Source organism: Panulirus ornatus, chromosome 2 (genome assembly GCF_036320965.1).
Source record: "Panulirus ornatus isolate Po-2019 chromosome 2, ASM3632096v1, whole genome shotgun sequence".
Lineage (NCBI taxonomy): Eukaryota > Metazoa > Arthropoda > Malacostraca > Decapoda > Palinuridae > Panulirus > Panulirus ornatus.
This window is the reverse complement of record NC_092225.1, coordinates 28,379,275-28,395,390: the sequence shown is the minus strand read 5'-3', so window position 1 is coordinate 28,395,390 and position 16,116 is coordinate 28,379,275. Positions and strand designations below refer to the sequence as shown.

Sequence of the window (16,116 nt, the reverse complement as noted above, 5' to 3'; positions counted from 1 at the left end):
TGTAACTGAAGCCTTCAACATAAAAAAAAGCAATTGAGTCTGTTATTCATTTGTCTTTGACCCTACATTGCTGAAATTAGAAAGGGCAATTACATACATAGAAAAAACATGTACATAGTTTCTACGTATGTCACACTTACCAGTCAATACCCTTGTAGTAATTCTTCCCATTGAAAAACTGAATTTCCTCAAAGGTTTCAGGAGATGGGTAATTGGCCATAATGGCAGGATGCATGGCCAGAAAGGTGTAGAGGGCTGTCGTTCCTGTCTTTTGAGGACCAATCACTAGGAACTTTGGCAACTGTTCACATGTCTTCCCCTTGGCCCAAATTTCCATGTGGCGCCGATCGGCACATGGATACTGCAATAAAAAAGTATAAATCATTCATTTTTCAACCTCAAAACATTGTACGAATCTGATGAGAGAGAGAGAGAGAGAGCAGTAATTCTAGAAATACAGATGGACTGTATAAACCTTGTTCAGGAAAGATCAAGAGCAAGGAGTTTGAATGAGTACCTTTAACCACACAGCTATAGTATATCCTTATATATTCAATCATGTTCACACCAGTCATACCACTCAACTATTTTCTTTATCGTAATATTGTTATAATTATAATTTTACTAATTTCAACATAATTCTTTTTTTTTTTTTTCATACTATTCGCCATTTCCCGCATTAGCAAGGTAGCGTCAAGAACAGAGGACTGGGCCTTAGAGGGAATATCCTCACCTGGCCCCCTTCTCTGTTCCTTCTTTTGGAAAATTAAAAAAAACGAGAGGGAGGATTTCCAGCCACCTGCTCCCTCCCCTTTTAGTCGCCTTCTACAACACGCAGGGAATACTTGGGAAGTATTCTTTCTCCCCTATCCCCAGGGATAATTCTTCTTATCATTGCTATTATTATCATCATTCTATAATTACAATCATCATTAATACCATTACAACTAAATCATTATTATCATCACTATTATCATCATTAGCAGTATTGTTAACAATAATACTGAACAATCTCAAGACCCCATTAATGGGGCTCTTGCAGCTTTGGAGCTGCACTTCATGCAGAAGCTGAGACATGATGGACTGCAAAAGAGGGCAAAATGTCCTCTAAGATACCATACATACTCTTTTCTCTCCATTGATGATGATACAGCTGTACTGAGGGTGACTTCTTGCTTACATTGTAGGATTACGAAGCAGAATTTTTAATCCATTTGAAATACTGTATGTTTTATAAATGCTCTAAGTGCTTAAACACTTTGAGCCTTGGCCTTCAAATAATTTCCTTTACAAATCTGTGTCCCTGTCACTTTCTTACTATCTTTCAATACCTACCTGCATTTACAATTTGTATATCAAAACATATGCAAAACTTACCCCCCAGATAGGATCCCTTTCTTCCGGGAAAAGGTGGAAGTACTTTTCCCCAAGTTGAAGGGGTGGCACTGTTCGAAGGTTGAGGTTTGTCCAACATTTGACAAACTTGATGACAGACTCAAATGTGTAGAGAGCCAGCCGGTCATTGCCATAGTTGCTGAGATGAGTCATATAGATACTGATCTGTAATGAAATGAAAGCTTAACTTTCTTTTCACTGAAAATCTCTATCGTCATTAGAGGCTAGGTGCATCATCTTTGTTGGGGCAAAATCAAAATATTCTCAACAATAAACCACAGCAATAACAAGAGCAGGAAAAATGGAATACATGAATCTGATCCTCAATGCAGAGGGGGTTCCATACAAATTCAATTTCTTTTAAAGTTGTCTGCCTAAAGGGAAAAAACTCGCATTCTAAGTTGTGCAATTCCAATTTACACTCGTAATCATAAAAATTGCATGAGACTTCCACTTAAGATAACATCCAAAAACTCACTGGGTTGAACACTATGGTTTGAAAGAGCTCTCCCCCATGGATACTAGCATCAAGCATGGCACGCCCTCCAGGATATTTGTCTATAAATACTGTGTGAGTATACAGGCCACAGGTCTGTCTTGGTAGCACCTGGTGAAAGAAAATAATTAATTAATGTGCAAACAAATAAAATAAATTGCTAACATACACAAGAAGCAATGAATATTGCCTGCCTATTTTCTACAATATGATATATAAAATGTGCATTTCTTAAATAGTCTAAGAAAAGTATTGTCATCCTTAATTACAGGTGTTATGACTTCAGATTTCCTTATCTCCAAACAAGGTTTCATTGACTGATGCAAATACATTAATTATGAAGGTTTTCTCTTGCATCTTAAGTTTCATTATGTAACACTCAAGTATTACAAATCTCAAATTAAAAATCTCCAAAATACATACTTTTGAAAACATTCTACTCATTGAAAACCTCTCTGAAACTCCTCGGAATGGTGCATCAACATTCTGACTATGGAAGACTGCTAGTCAGCACATGAGAATATCATCCTGATTGTTTAACAGGCACTAATGAACAGTATTAAATGCCTCTAGCTTTGTCATTAGATAATATCTCAGAACTAGGATCATACCCTTAAAAACAAAAGTAAAGCAAGTACAGAGCTTCAGAGAAGAGAAAAAGAAAGGTGATCAGTAATGACAAAGTAGACTTCATTTTGAGGGATCTATCAAGGTATGCCCAGTGCAAGGATTTTTGTGATACTACATAATCATAATACCATGATGATACTGCATAACCATAATACCATGATAACATTAAAATAAAAGCATCAGTGCAACTTCTCCCTCACCATAATATTACGATGAATGAAGCCCCTCCGCATTCTGGCAGGGTACAGGTGAGGATATTCCTCAGAAGAAGTCACACGCACATTCCATACCTTCTTCCATGCATCATAAAGTGGCTCATGGACTGGATACACACCAGAATGATGAGGAGTAACACTATACCCTGAGGAAGATATGATGAATCACATATTAAATTGCAACATAAGCAGCATGTATAGCTCAGGTATTACCTGTTCTCCTTACGTAACTTGTATAATGGACTTGTTAACAATACAAAATTTCTTGAATCTCAAGGAAAGTTTACCATACGCAATTGCTTCTCATAACTTAGCAAAGGCGCATCAGTAACAGACAAACATTACACTCATTCACCCACATCCAATCTCAATCTGAAATGTATGGTACATCAAAAACAAACACAATTATCAACAGCCAAACTCTATACACTATTTCAGGAAGTGCCTTGACTGCTTCAAACATATAAAGGAAAGGAATTTCTGGTAAATCACTATATAACGAAAATATTCATTTTTTTTTTTTTTTTTTTTATACTTTGTCGCTGTCTCCCGCGTTTGCGAGGTAGCGCAAGGAAACAGACGAAAGACATGGCCCAACCCCCCCCATACACATGTATATACATACAACCACACACGCAAATATACATACCTACACAGCTTTCCATGGTTTACCCAAGACGCTACACATGCCTTGATTCAATCCACTGACAGCACGTCAGCCCCGGTATACCACATCGCTCCAATTCACTCTATTCCTTGCCCTCCTTTCACCCTCCTGCATGTTCAGGCCCCGATCACACAAAATCTTTTTCACTCCATCTTCCCACCTCCAATTTGGTCTCCCTCTTCTCCTCGTTCCCTCCACCTCCGACACATATATCCTCTTGGTCAATCTTTCCTCACTCATTCTCTCCATGTGCCCAAACCACTTCAAAACACCCTCTTCTGCTCTCTCAACCACGCTCTTTTTATTTCCACACATCTCTCTTACCCTTACGTTACTCACTCGATCAAACCACCTCACACCACACATTGTCCTCAAACATCTCATTTCCAGCACATCCATCCTCCTGCGCACAACTCTATCCATAGCCCACGCCTCGCAACCATACAACATTGTTGGAACCACTATTCCTTCAAACATACCCATTTTTGCTTTCCGAGATAATGTTCTCGACTTCCACACATTCTTCAAGGCTCCCAGAATTTTCGCCCCCTCCCCCACCCTATGATCCACTTCTGCTTCCATGGTTCCATCCGCTGCCAGATCCACTCCCAGATATCTAAAACACTTCACTTCCTCCAGTTTTTCTCCATTCAAACTCACCTCCCAATTGACTTGACCCTCAACCCTACTGTACCTAATAACCTTGCTCTTATTCACATTTACTCTTAACTTTCTTCTTCCACACACTTTACCAAACTCAGTCACCAGCTTCTGCAGTTTCTCACATGAATCAGCCACCAGCGCTGTATCATCAGCGAACAACAACTGACTCACTTCCCAAGCTCTCTCATCCCCAACAGACTTCATACTTGCCCCTCTTTCCAAAACTCTTGCATTTACCTCCCTAACAACCCCATCCATAAACAAATTAAACAACCATGGAGACATCACACACCCCTGCCGCAAACCTACATTCACTGAGAACCAATCACTTTCCTCTCTTCCTACACGTACACATGCCTTACATCCTCATTTTATTATACTTTGTTGCTGTCTCCCGTGTTAGCGAGGCAGCGCAAGGAAACAGACGAAAGAATAGCCCAACCCATCCACATACACATGTAAATACATACACATCCACACACGCACATATGCATACCTATACATTTCAATGTATACATATATATACATACACAGACATATACATATATACACATGTACATAATTCATACTTGCTGCCTTTATTCATTCCCGTCGCCACCCTGCCACACATGAAATGACACCCTCTCCCCCCACACGCGCACGAGGCAGCACTAGGAAAAGGCAACAAAGGCTATATTCATTCGAACTCAGTCTCTAGCTGTCATGTATAATGCACCGAAACCACAGCTAATGGAAAATACCTCTGCATATTTACCTAAAATCTGGTCAGGCCTACTATACCATCAACCATATTCAACTTTGCCCCCAGAGAGAGAGACCTCTCTTTCCACACACTCCTCAATTCTGACCATATTAAAATAAATCAAACTATCTTACTGTTGCTATCACTGACAGACTGAAAGACTTATAAATGCAACAGTTTATGGGGTTGGCTGGAATAATCCCTAGTATCCAACTCACCTGAGTCAGTTGGTATGTTGTGGTTCCAGGCAAACTGCTTGTTAAGTTGCATCTGTTTTTCAAGGTTTTCTTGGGTGAGTGTGTGAGGCTGTGTGTGGCCCCACATGTGACCGAACCACCAAAAGTCATCTACATGTTCTGTGAGAGAGAATCTAAATATATAATTTGTTCAACTATGGTGACAGGACAATATGCAGCAAAAGAAACCTCAGCATGGGGTTTCAAAAGTTTTCCGTGTTAGTAAAAAAAAAAAATCTTGGGAATAGAAAAAACTAGTCTTTAGCAGCAACACCCTGACAGCACATCAGAGAACCATGAACAACTAGTGGCTGGCGTGAATGGGTTGATGACTTCATTCAGGTGGCAGTTGCTGACTGGCTGAAGTGGACCCAAAAAAAAAACTGCCATGATAACTTACTAGCAAAGTGCAAAGTAGGCCTCAGTTTCCTCACTATAGTACTAAAGGTTATAATGCCCTCAAACTGACTTTCATAGAGATAACCCTTAACAATCCTTCCTGCTCACAGGACTCATCACAAGAAGTAGAGACATCTTCACAAACATACACAGTTTAATTAACAAATTCTTAATGGCTTACTTTTTGGAACATAATCATAACATGCTGGTTAATCAAGTCTGATGTTATAACTTTGACCCCTACTCTGATGAACTATGAATATCAGTATCATACTAACCAAGAAGAGCCATATCACCAACATTTTCTTCAGGGTAGCCATTCTGATAGTACTTTCCACTAAAGCCAAGATTAAACTTCCAGCCAGGCACCATTTCCTGAAGACGCTTTTGAGATTCAAGAAGAGCCTGTGAAATCATCATACTTTAAGACTTGTTTACAAATCGAACAAGCTTATCCTGCAACTGGTACCTTTGTGTTATACATTCCTAGGAAATATGCTCTATTATATAGTACACTAATTACAATTACTAATTACAATTGTGAGAAACTGCAGAAGCTGGTGACTGAGTTTGGTAAAGTGTGTGGAAGAAGAAAGTTAAGAGTAAATGTGAATAAGAGCAAGGTTATTAGGTACAGTAGGGTTGAGGGTCAAGTCAATTGGGAGGTGAGTTTGAATGGAGAAAAACTGGAGGAAGTGAAGTGTTTTAGATATCTGGGAGTGGATCTGTCAGCGGATGGAACCATGGAAGCGGAAGTGGATCATAGGGTGGGGGAGGGGGCGAAAATTTTGGGAGCCTTGAAAAATGTGTGGAAGTCGAGAACATTATCTCGGAAAGCAAAAATGGGTATGTTTGAAGGAATAGTGGTTCCAACAATGTTGTATGGTTGCGAGGCGTGGGCTATGGATAGAGTTGTGCGCAGGAGGATGGATGTGCTGGAAATGAGATGTTTGAGGACAATGTGTGGTGTGAGGTGGTTTGATCGAGTAAGTAACGTAAGGGTAAGAGAGATGTGTGGAAATAAAAAGAGCGTGGTTGAGAGAGCAGAAGAGGGTGTTTTGAAATGGTTTGGGCACATGGAGAGAATGAGTGAGGAAAGATTGACCAAGAGGATATATGTGTCGGAGGTGGAGGGAACGAGGAGAAGAGGGAGACCAAATTGGAGGTGGAAAGATGGAGTGAAAAAGATTTTGTGTGATCGGGGCCTGAACATGCAGGAGGGTGAAAGGAGGGCAAGGAATAGAGTGAATTGGAGCGATGTGGTATACAGGGGTTGACGTGCTGTCAGTGGATTGAATCAAGGCATGTGAAGCGTCTGGGGTAAACCATGGAAAGCTGTGTAGGTATGTATATTTGTGTGTGTGGACGTGTGTATGTACATGTGTATGGGGGGGGGCCATTTCTTTCGTCTGTTTCCTTGCGCTACCTCGCAAACGCGGGAGACAGCGACAAAGTATAAAAAAAAAAAAAAAAAAAAAAAATTACAATTATAGGAAATTATATGGAAAAATTGAAGTATTCTTTTAGCATGGACAGGGAAAGCCAACTGAAACTGGTGCTCAAAATCCCATTTAATACATGGTTCAAAAAATTACACAAAATCTTTTCATAAAGTGAAATGTAATCGCTCTACCACCATCAATTACAGAATAACTTTAGTAAATGAATGGTATGCACTATATATATAAAAAAAGGCTCTGTAAAGATGTCAACACTCAACAATGGATGGCATAAAAAATGTGTATTGCTAGCTTGCCTGTCTAATCTCAGAAAAGTTTCTGCAACTAACTTTCTGAACCCAAATATGAGCTAGTATGCCAATTCTCTTTAAATGGAAATAAAAGGACAAAAAGAGCAAGAAGCAACAAGAAATCAAGGGAAAGGGGCAAGAATATAAATCTTTGGTGTGGTATGGCCATTTAGAACGTCATGCAGATAACAGGTTGGTAAAAAAATTATCTAGTACTTTTTCAAACTTGTATTCCCATCCTACAGTGGTAAAAGATGAATAATGGCCTCATTTGGTGACATCACTCATAATAAATCACATATTGTGAACTGAAACCTCAGCCACTATGCCCTACAACCATTCTGTGGTTTCCCTTGACTAAGTACTTAACATGTTATGGTTCCCAAGCTTATACTTATACTTTTGTAATCAAGACAAAGACTTTTACACCCCTTGCCTATATAATGGCATTATAGTACTAATCCAAAAATACATGGAAAGAGGTAGACAATGGAACACATAAAAAGGTGCAGTAAGGAAGCTCATTATGACTCGGATACTTCAGTTGAGGATGACAGACATGTGACAAGGGGCAGAAAGCAATGGAAGAATTCTGTGCACAGAGGTGGTGCAAAATGGGATACTGGTCTCAGCTGATGAAGCTACTTGTGTGTAAATAGAAAAAGTATGAAGCACTTTTATACGTGAAGAAGTTCATGTTTTACTTTAATAAAATATGAATAGGTTGATATGTATGAGTGATTTCAGAGACTATATGTAGTGATCCACCCCTTGGAGTGGGTTTATGGTTAATGATATGAGGCAGACCAAAAGAAATGAAAATATGGTGTATGTGATGGATTGATTCTGATCAGTCATTTTCATGCAATAAAGCTCCTCTGATTACATGGCAATCAGCCTTCAACTTTGGCTGAACCAGAGGAATCCTGAACAGCAGCCAGTCAGTGATCACAATAAAACTAAAACCTAAAAAGGAAAAAAAATATACCGTCATAAACAAACACATTCATACACATACATAAAGCTCCCACTTTTCCAAGCAAATGCAACAAATCCCACCAATAAGTTTTGGCATTACATTAACAAAATCATTGCCAATTTCCAAAAATAAAAAGATGTGAATGTGATACTCAGCATGTTCTTTACTGTAAACATACACAGAGTTAAAAGAACTAAGACATGGGACATACCGAAGTATAAAAGGGGGATGATATGAGGAAATATTGCAGACCACAATGCATGGTTGCAATAGGGATGATTAGCAATAAGTAACTATTACTTAAAACAATAAACACAATTTCTAATTACAGTAACTTCTCATACAGTATTCCCATTCCAATTCCTATCCCAAAATGATGAAGAAAGACAGAACTTTTAATATCCTCACCGTTACATCACCTGCATTCATGCGAATCCCCTTCTTTGCTACAAAAATATCGTCTATGTCCACCAGAATATAACGATCCAAAGAAACAGATATACGCCCCAAACTGAGGTAGGACAAGGCGTCCAGGAACAGCAGCCGGTGAAGCCAGAAGTCCAAGTTGCTCCCAAATAAAACACGAGAAATTCCATCAAAGTCGCCCTTGTCCTGAAATAATCATCATATTCAGAGATAAAACTTAACTTTCTCATTTCACTTAACGGTTCGGAACTCACAGTCACAACAAAATTCTCCCTTTAAACTCTTTTAAAAGAATGAAAATGTAGCATATATCAATTCTTTTAAAAATTTAGCACACATAACACCTTGAATCAAACACAACTTTAAAGTTTTAAAATTCTGCATACTCTGAGTCATGATATGCCAGGTTTTCTTTCCCCTTCATAAAACAATCCTTTAAGGCTATTAACACCTTGCAAAGAAAATGTTTTCTGTAAAGAAAGACTAACTTTCAAACCTAGACAAAGCAAGTCATAAATGCAGCAACTCTGAAGTTCCAAGCCCAAGTTTTTCTTACATGAATAAAAATGTTACTGGAAGCAGAATATCATGATAAAATATTATTTTGGTAGATAGCAGCTGATTTGCAACCACTAACCAGGGAGCTATATTACTGGTACTAACTGCCTGGGTATTAGGAGGGTTAGTGATGGCTGTATAGTGAGCCAGTACTTCAGCTGCACTCCACTGATTCAGTTAGCTGGAGGGCTTTTTCTGTCTTGCCCAAATGTGTAATGCTGGCTTTATATGCACAAAAATACAATCTCTCCTTGTTAAACATAACTTACACAATACTTAACATACACAATTCATTCTTGATAACTCTAGATTTCTGTGCAAACAACACATGACAAAAGATCAAGTGAACCCTAAGTGTCTGCTATGCTATGGTGGATACATGAAAACTTATACCTGCCAACCACTCACCAGAATAGCAGTGATTAGCCTTTCTTCAGAGTACTGAGGAAAACTAGAGTAAGCCCACTCTAATGGCACATAGGTAGCATCATCTGGAGTGAACACAGTCCAGTCTGTTCCTGGCAAACTATCTGTGATGGTTCCTCCAGCTCTGGTTAGTTGTAGGACTGGATTTTCATTGTTGAGGCTGATATTCTGAAAACAAGTGAACAACTTATAAACTTAAAAAAAATTGAAATATAGAACACAGGTTTTACTAAAGGGGGGAAACATTCTAAGGAGCATGACAATCACCAGCAGATCCCTAATTTTTCATCTCTCATGCTACCCTATCTTCTATGACAATCCAGGAACCCTGTACATCACTTCTATAGCCAGGTCAAGCAGCTTCTTAGGTATTGTCCCATGTGCAGCACTGACTTAGTTATTGGGTATGATTTCATATGCACATGCACCACTGACAAAGTAGTTATGTCTGTATAATGAGGCACCACTTTGTTAAAGTTCTGTTAGGCTCATCTGTGAACAAGTTTTACAAATAAAGAAGTTCACCCAGAATTAACACCTTGGCATTTCAAAAGTGCATGTAATGTTATCCTAATAATTTACACATGCATTTTGATGACATATACTGCATCACCTAACAAAACAAAAGACTTATGCTAACATTTTGATGATGCAGCATACATCATTCACTTTAAAGAGTTCATCAAAAACCCATTTTTATATCATCTAACACATCAAATGCAAAAAAAGATAATACATACAGGAGGGTGAGAGGTGTGCAAGGAATAGAGTGAATTGGAACAATGTGGCATACTGAGACCACGGCATGTGAAATGTCTGGGGTAAACCATGGAAAGGTCTGTGGGGCCTGGGTGTGGATAGGGAGCTGTAGTTTTGGTGCATTACACATGACAGCTAGAGACTGACTGTGAACGAATGTGGCCTTTTTTGTCTGTTTTCTTGGCACTACCATGCTGAAGCAGGGGACAGTGATGCTGTTTCCTGTACCAGGAATGGATGAAGGCAAGCAAGTATGAATATGTACATGTGTATATATGTATATGTCTGTGTATGTGTATGTATACATGTTTATGTGTATATATTGTTATATATATGTATGTATATGTGTGTGTATGGGTGTTTATGTAAATACATAAGAGTATATGAGTGGATGGGCCATTCTTCGTCTGTTTCCTGGCAATACCTCGCTGACGCAGGAAACAGCAATTAAGTATAATAAATAAATATATAAATACATAAATAATATATTCATAGTGCATACAGGTGGGTCCTGCACAAAGCTGCCTCTGAATGATGTTTTGCTTTAAACCTTTCAACCACCAATCGCAAGTAGTCATAATACACATCAGTCCTTCTCACTTTCCAATATGACTAAGGTCAAAAGCTGTCAAAAGACAACTTGTCTTTCCCGTGTCACTTGCATAACCACCTCCTAACCAGGAAATGGCACCAGGGTCCAGTAAAGACCTGTCCCCATTCGGTGGCTGGCTAAAACTTCAAACATAACAATGACTCATTCAATTTATGGCTACCAGCCACTTATGATTCATTCACTTCTTTTTTGTTTTCACCATTATCGAAGTAATTTCTAAGCAATTTATGGATGCCATAATGTCAAGATGTGCAATGTAAGGGTGTCATATCAAAACTACATAAATAATTATAACATACAATTTTTTGACGAGTTTATTAGTTGGCAAATCCATGCTGCTTAGCATCCCCTTAAATGTGGCACTTTAATTTCTTTCACACCCTTTACTGTTTGCTCGTCATTATGAGCATCTTTTTTTTATCATACTACATGAATATATATACATAATGATAATATACAATGACTTTGACAAATGCTTAAAAATCATACATAGGAGATATGGGGTAAATGGAAAGCTACTAAATGCAGCGAGAGGGAAAAGTGAGTATTTCCCTTTGAAGCTGCACTTGGTCTCAGGGATGTTCTAATTCACCATGGTTGTTGAATTTGTTTATGGAAAAGGTGGTGAGAGAGGTAAATGCACGAGTCTTAAATCAAAGGGGAGGGGATGTTAAGCAATTTAGCTTTTTAGTCCCCGGGGTGTATGATGCCTTTTATCACTAAAGATTAAAGATACACATTTCTGTAGTTCATTGATGAGGACTGAAAATATAAGGCCAAGGCTCCATTGAAACATTATAATACCTATTGATAAAATGGTGTAAGAAAAATCATGTATATTTCTCACAACAAACATATCATTTGCATAATAAAGCTGTGGGAAAATTATGAACATTTATACCTTACATTTCATACAGCAAACATATACACTCCTAGGACCCCTTTTACAGGGCTCCTGTAATTCTGAGGCGGCACTCAACACAGGAGCAGACAAATGATGGACTACTCTAAAGCAAGATGCTTCTTGAAAAGACTACTCCTTTCTGTCTATTGATAATGGTACATGCTTGCTGAAGGTAGCTTCTCATTTATGGTGTAACCATAAGCAAGTGGAGTATGGTAACAACCAAAAAACACATGAAATAGTTATCAATTAAGAAGAGTAATACATACACTCCCTTTTATACAAACCTCTAATGCCATGTTAGTATGCACATAGAGAGGGAAGCCCCGCAGCTTAGCCCCAACTTGAGTTTCTTCATGGGATGGCATAAATCCAAGCAATCCAACATTGTAATCACGAAGGTACTTGTCTAAGAGTTCCCGGTTCCAGGAATCTATTTGGAGGTAGCGCTCAAAGTTCTCAAACACTACTGTGCCATATTTGCCTCTTGAGAGGTTGGTCAGCCCAGGTAATGATTTACCCAATACCTCCATTTTGTACCTTAAAAGGAAAATATAAAATGAAGTTTGACACGTTGAATCAAAAAATGAGCTTAAAAAACATGCAGGGCAATATATTACAAAACACTAAAATATCTTTCATAAATAGTCACTATTTCCTACAGAGCAGGGAAGTGTCCAGAACATATGACTAAACCTCAAAGAAAAAAAATCTTCATTTGGCTCTTCTGTCGGTTCCTTCCTCTGGAAAATAAACAGAAGGGGAGGATTCCCAGCCCCCTGCTCTTGCCCCTCTTATATGCCTTCTATGACACACAAAAGACACATGGGCAGCCCAATCAATGGTTTCATCAATTGTGGGGCTTTTACACTCACACTGATTTTACTTCTCTCATTACATGATTATCTATTATCATAAGAAGTGTCAAATGAGAGTCTGGGTTGTATTCTAGTGCTGGTGATGACATCCACTTTGGCCAAACCATGAGCATGTACGATGCAGGGTGACCACTTTTTTTTGGGGGGTAGGCATTTTATATACTGTAAAATATAGCGAGTCAATTTCAGGTCAATTCACATCTATGATTCTCATAAACCTGCAAATCTTATCAGCAATGGCAGAAGTCAACCTAAAACTAATGATGACATACCACTTATGCAAACAGTATGAAATCTGATATCTACACAAAATCATAAATGGTAATACAATACATGCTTAGGAATGCATGACACTTACTTAATTCTATTTGCAGCAAGAATATTTGTGATAGCTTTCCCTGTTTTTGAGTACTGAGTCTCAGTAAAAAGTAACACCTTAGGGTCTTCCCGCAATTTGTTCTCCACAGCCTTTGGGGGGATGCGTAGATGAGGGACTGTGGTGTTAGCCATGTTGCTGCATCGAAATGAAGACTCTGGAGGTCGGCCATGTACCAAGCTGGAACATAATACAAAGCTGCTTCTCTGTCAGTCATCTACCACAAATCTTTGCTAACAATTCCTCCACGTCTTGACAAACAACTTTTGCAGAGAAATTGTTAACTCAGGGATAAACCATTAAATACTGAAGTAAAGTAAACAAGTCTTGAATAAAGATAATGTTATAATGAAAGGATGACAGAAAAGCTTAAAATGTCATAAATATACAAGCCTTTAGAGTAGATGTTATTACTAAGTCAGTTTATGAAATAGTACATATAAGAACAATAAAGTATAAAGTATTTATGTTCAACAGGTATTCATATTAGTTCACTGTTTCCTGCATAGTGAGGAAGCCCAAGGAACAGATGAAGAACACCCTCATTTACTCATATCCACTCTCTAGTTGTCATGTATAATACACCACAACCAAGCTCTACAGATCATTCCATGGTTTCACCTGACACACTTCATATGCCCCTATTCAGCCAGCTGATAGCATGGCATCCCTTGTATACCACATCACTCCAATTCACTCAATCCTTAGCAAACTTCTCACCCTCTCCTATGTTTAGGTCCCATTTACTCAAACCCTCTTTCACTCCATCTCATCTTTCCATCTTTTTTCTTAATCTCCCCCTCCTCCATGCTTCCTCTTCTGACACATATATCCTCTTAGTCAGCCTCATTTCAGTCATTCTCCCCAAATGTCTATACCACTCCAAAATACCCTATTCAGCTCTTGCAATCATACTCAGCTTACACTATACCTCCCTCTCACAAGCTTAATGAAATAATGAACAACTTTAAGTAATTATTAAATAAATGAAGGTCTAAGATACCATTTCACTTGGGGTATGAATAGTCACAGGAACATACTGTAGTAAATAAAGATACTAAACCATTCTATGAAAATACCACATAACTTCACATGCTTTCTAATTAAAAATGTAAGGAAAGCCAATGACTATAAAAGAAAAGCACAAAATCGGGCAACTCTTGGAAATATAAATTGAATCATTGAACAAAATTTTGTTAATGTGTGATTCCAAAATAACTTGAAACAAATTAATGAATGAAACATCAAGAATTTCAAAACAATTACTTAAAGAAAATGAAAAATGTGTAGCATTTCCCCACAAATACCAAAAAGACACCCTAAAAATCCAAGCCTCTTCAAAGTCTCATAAAAAGGAAAATACGACAAGGTAATACAGTATATAATAATCACACAGCAGTAATATTAATGAAATAGCAAAGGAAACCATCAAAAAGATATCACATTAATTTCATGATCTGGAACATATCAACTGCAACAGCAAATGTTTATGATCATACTTCATGTACTGGAATATCTAAGTTCATATCATACTAAACCATGGATAACTACAATTTCAGTTCACCAAATACTCCATAGGGCAAGACACCATAATCATTACTCAAATATTCTCAATATCTAGCAAGCAAACTAGACAAAGGGAAATGCAACTAGATCTAAGAAAGAAAACAAACTGTTGAATACTAGTAAGTCAACATGCTCCTTCAAAGATCTCATAAAACTAACACTCCTTAAGCAGAAGCATTAAATACTTACACATAAAAGTCTGGGTCTAAATATGAGATCAGGTTCATGCAATGTTAAGTGTTACAGACAGGAAGAAGGATCTTTATTTGTTAACATGGGAAAATTTGATTTTATAAATAATGAACAGTCTAACATGACCATGACAATTAAGGATGGAAGGTATTTCATTTCACCTGTTCATGCAGAAGAACATCCTTCAGAGAGCATCATAAACTTTCCGCAATAAATCATTACTAGCTAACTATAATAAAAAAAGTTAAACCTCCACTACTGTGCTAACTACCTAGCGGCTTACCTCATAAAGGTGCGACGAGAAGACTCACTGGTTGAATAAATCACCACCACAATGACTAAAATGACTGCTCCAAGAATGTATCGACGCCAAGAGGTTTTTCTTGAACCTGTAAAGCACAGTGTGGCCCTGTGCCATAGTCGCCACGGGCGACAAATGAGTGGCAATTTTCTGCCATCTTGAGAGGTAGGATGCCCAGCATGAGGTCCTTCCCAGGCTCTTTCCCCCCACACATAACTGTCCACAGGAGTGGAACTTAGCAAGGTCTGTTCGCTCTCCATGCTGTCATGCAAGTATCTGTGATCCACTAGAGTCTTGTTACCGTTAGCACCCCCATAGGAAAACTCTCCAGGAACCAATTCACCTAACGTTGAAATACAAATTGCAGAAGATGACCGGATAGGTCCTCCAAATTATTTGTTTCCAAGTACGATGCTCCATCATAAACCATGGGGAGTTTGTAGCAACTGCCTTATTCAGCCACCTCACACACAGTATCAACCTCTGTTGCTGGGACATTGGGACTGATCCATACACACTAAGCTCTATATCGTTTCTCCAGCAGTACTGCCTGCAAAGGTAAATGACAAAATTCAGCGATATAAACAATGAATTTTACACATAACACAATAATTTCATCTAAAAGACTATATATTGTAAACAGAATCAGTCAGAAAGACTAACACCATTTGATGAAATAAAGTCCCCTACACAGGCACTTACAAAGGACTGTGGTGACACTACCAGAATAGCAGCTCTATGTCAACACTGGAAATTCTTATCAAAAGTAAGGGAGATCAACTCTTAGCTAGATTTGGAGGAAAAGGCAAAAGATAATCCTCCATTACTTAATAATGGTGATCTGTCTTCAGATTATAGGAACTATTTTAATAGAGAATGACTCTTTTCAGCACTGAAAGTTGACTAAGATGAGGCAGGAGAATGTTTTCTAGCAAAAGTGGAAGT

At 38.3% G+C, this 16,116-nt stretch overlaps 1 protein-coding gene across 1 annotated transcript in view; it reads right to left on the bottom strand.

Annotated features, from left to right (window-relative positions):
- Positions 1–16,116, bottom strand: part of sfl (N-deacetylase and N-sulfotransferase sfl) — a 28,082-nt gene that overhangs the window by 9,487 nt on the left and 2,479 nt on the right. Inside the window, exons 2-12 of the mRNA XM_071667994.1 lie at positions 15,154–15,721; positions 13,095–13,310; positions 12,146–12,398; positions 9,565–9,750; positions 8,581–8,784; positions 5,722–5,848; positions 5,027–5,164; positions 2,722–2,882; positions 1,874–2,002; positions 1,378–1,560; positions 141–361 (exon numbers count right to left, since the gene is read on the bottom strand). Of these exons, the coding sequence (XP_071524095.1) occupies positions 141–361; positions 1,378–1,560; positions 1,874–2,002; positions 2,722–2,882; positions 5,027–5,164; positions 5,722–5,848; positions 8,581–8,784; positions 9,565–9,750; positions 12,146–12,398; positions 13,095–13,310; positions 15,154–15,431 (2,096 nt within the window). The 5' untranslated portion in view covers positions 15,432–15,721. The remainder of the gene's footprint in view (positions 1–140; positions 362–1,377; positions 1,561–1,873; positions 2,003–2,721; positions 2,883–5,026; positions 5,165–5,721; positions 5,849–8,580; positions 8,785–9,564; positions 9,751–12,145; positions 12,399–13,094; positions 13,311–15,153; positions 15,722–16,116) is intronic.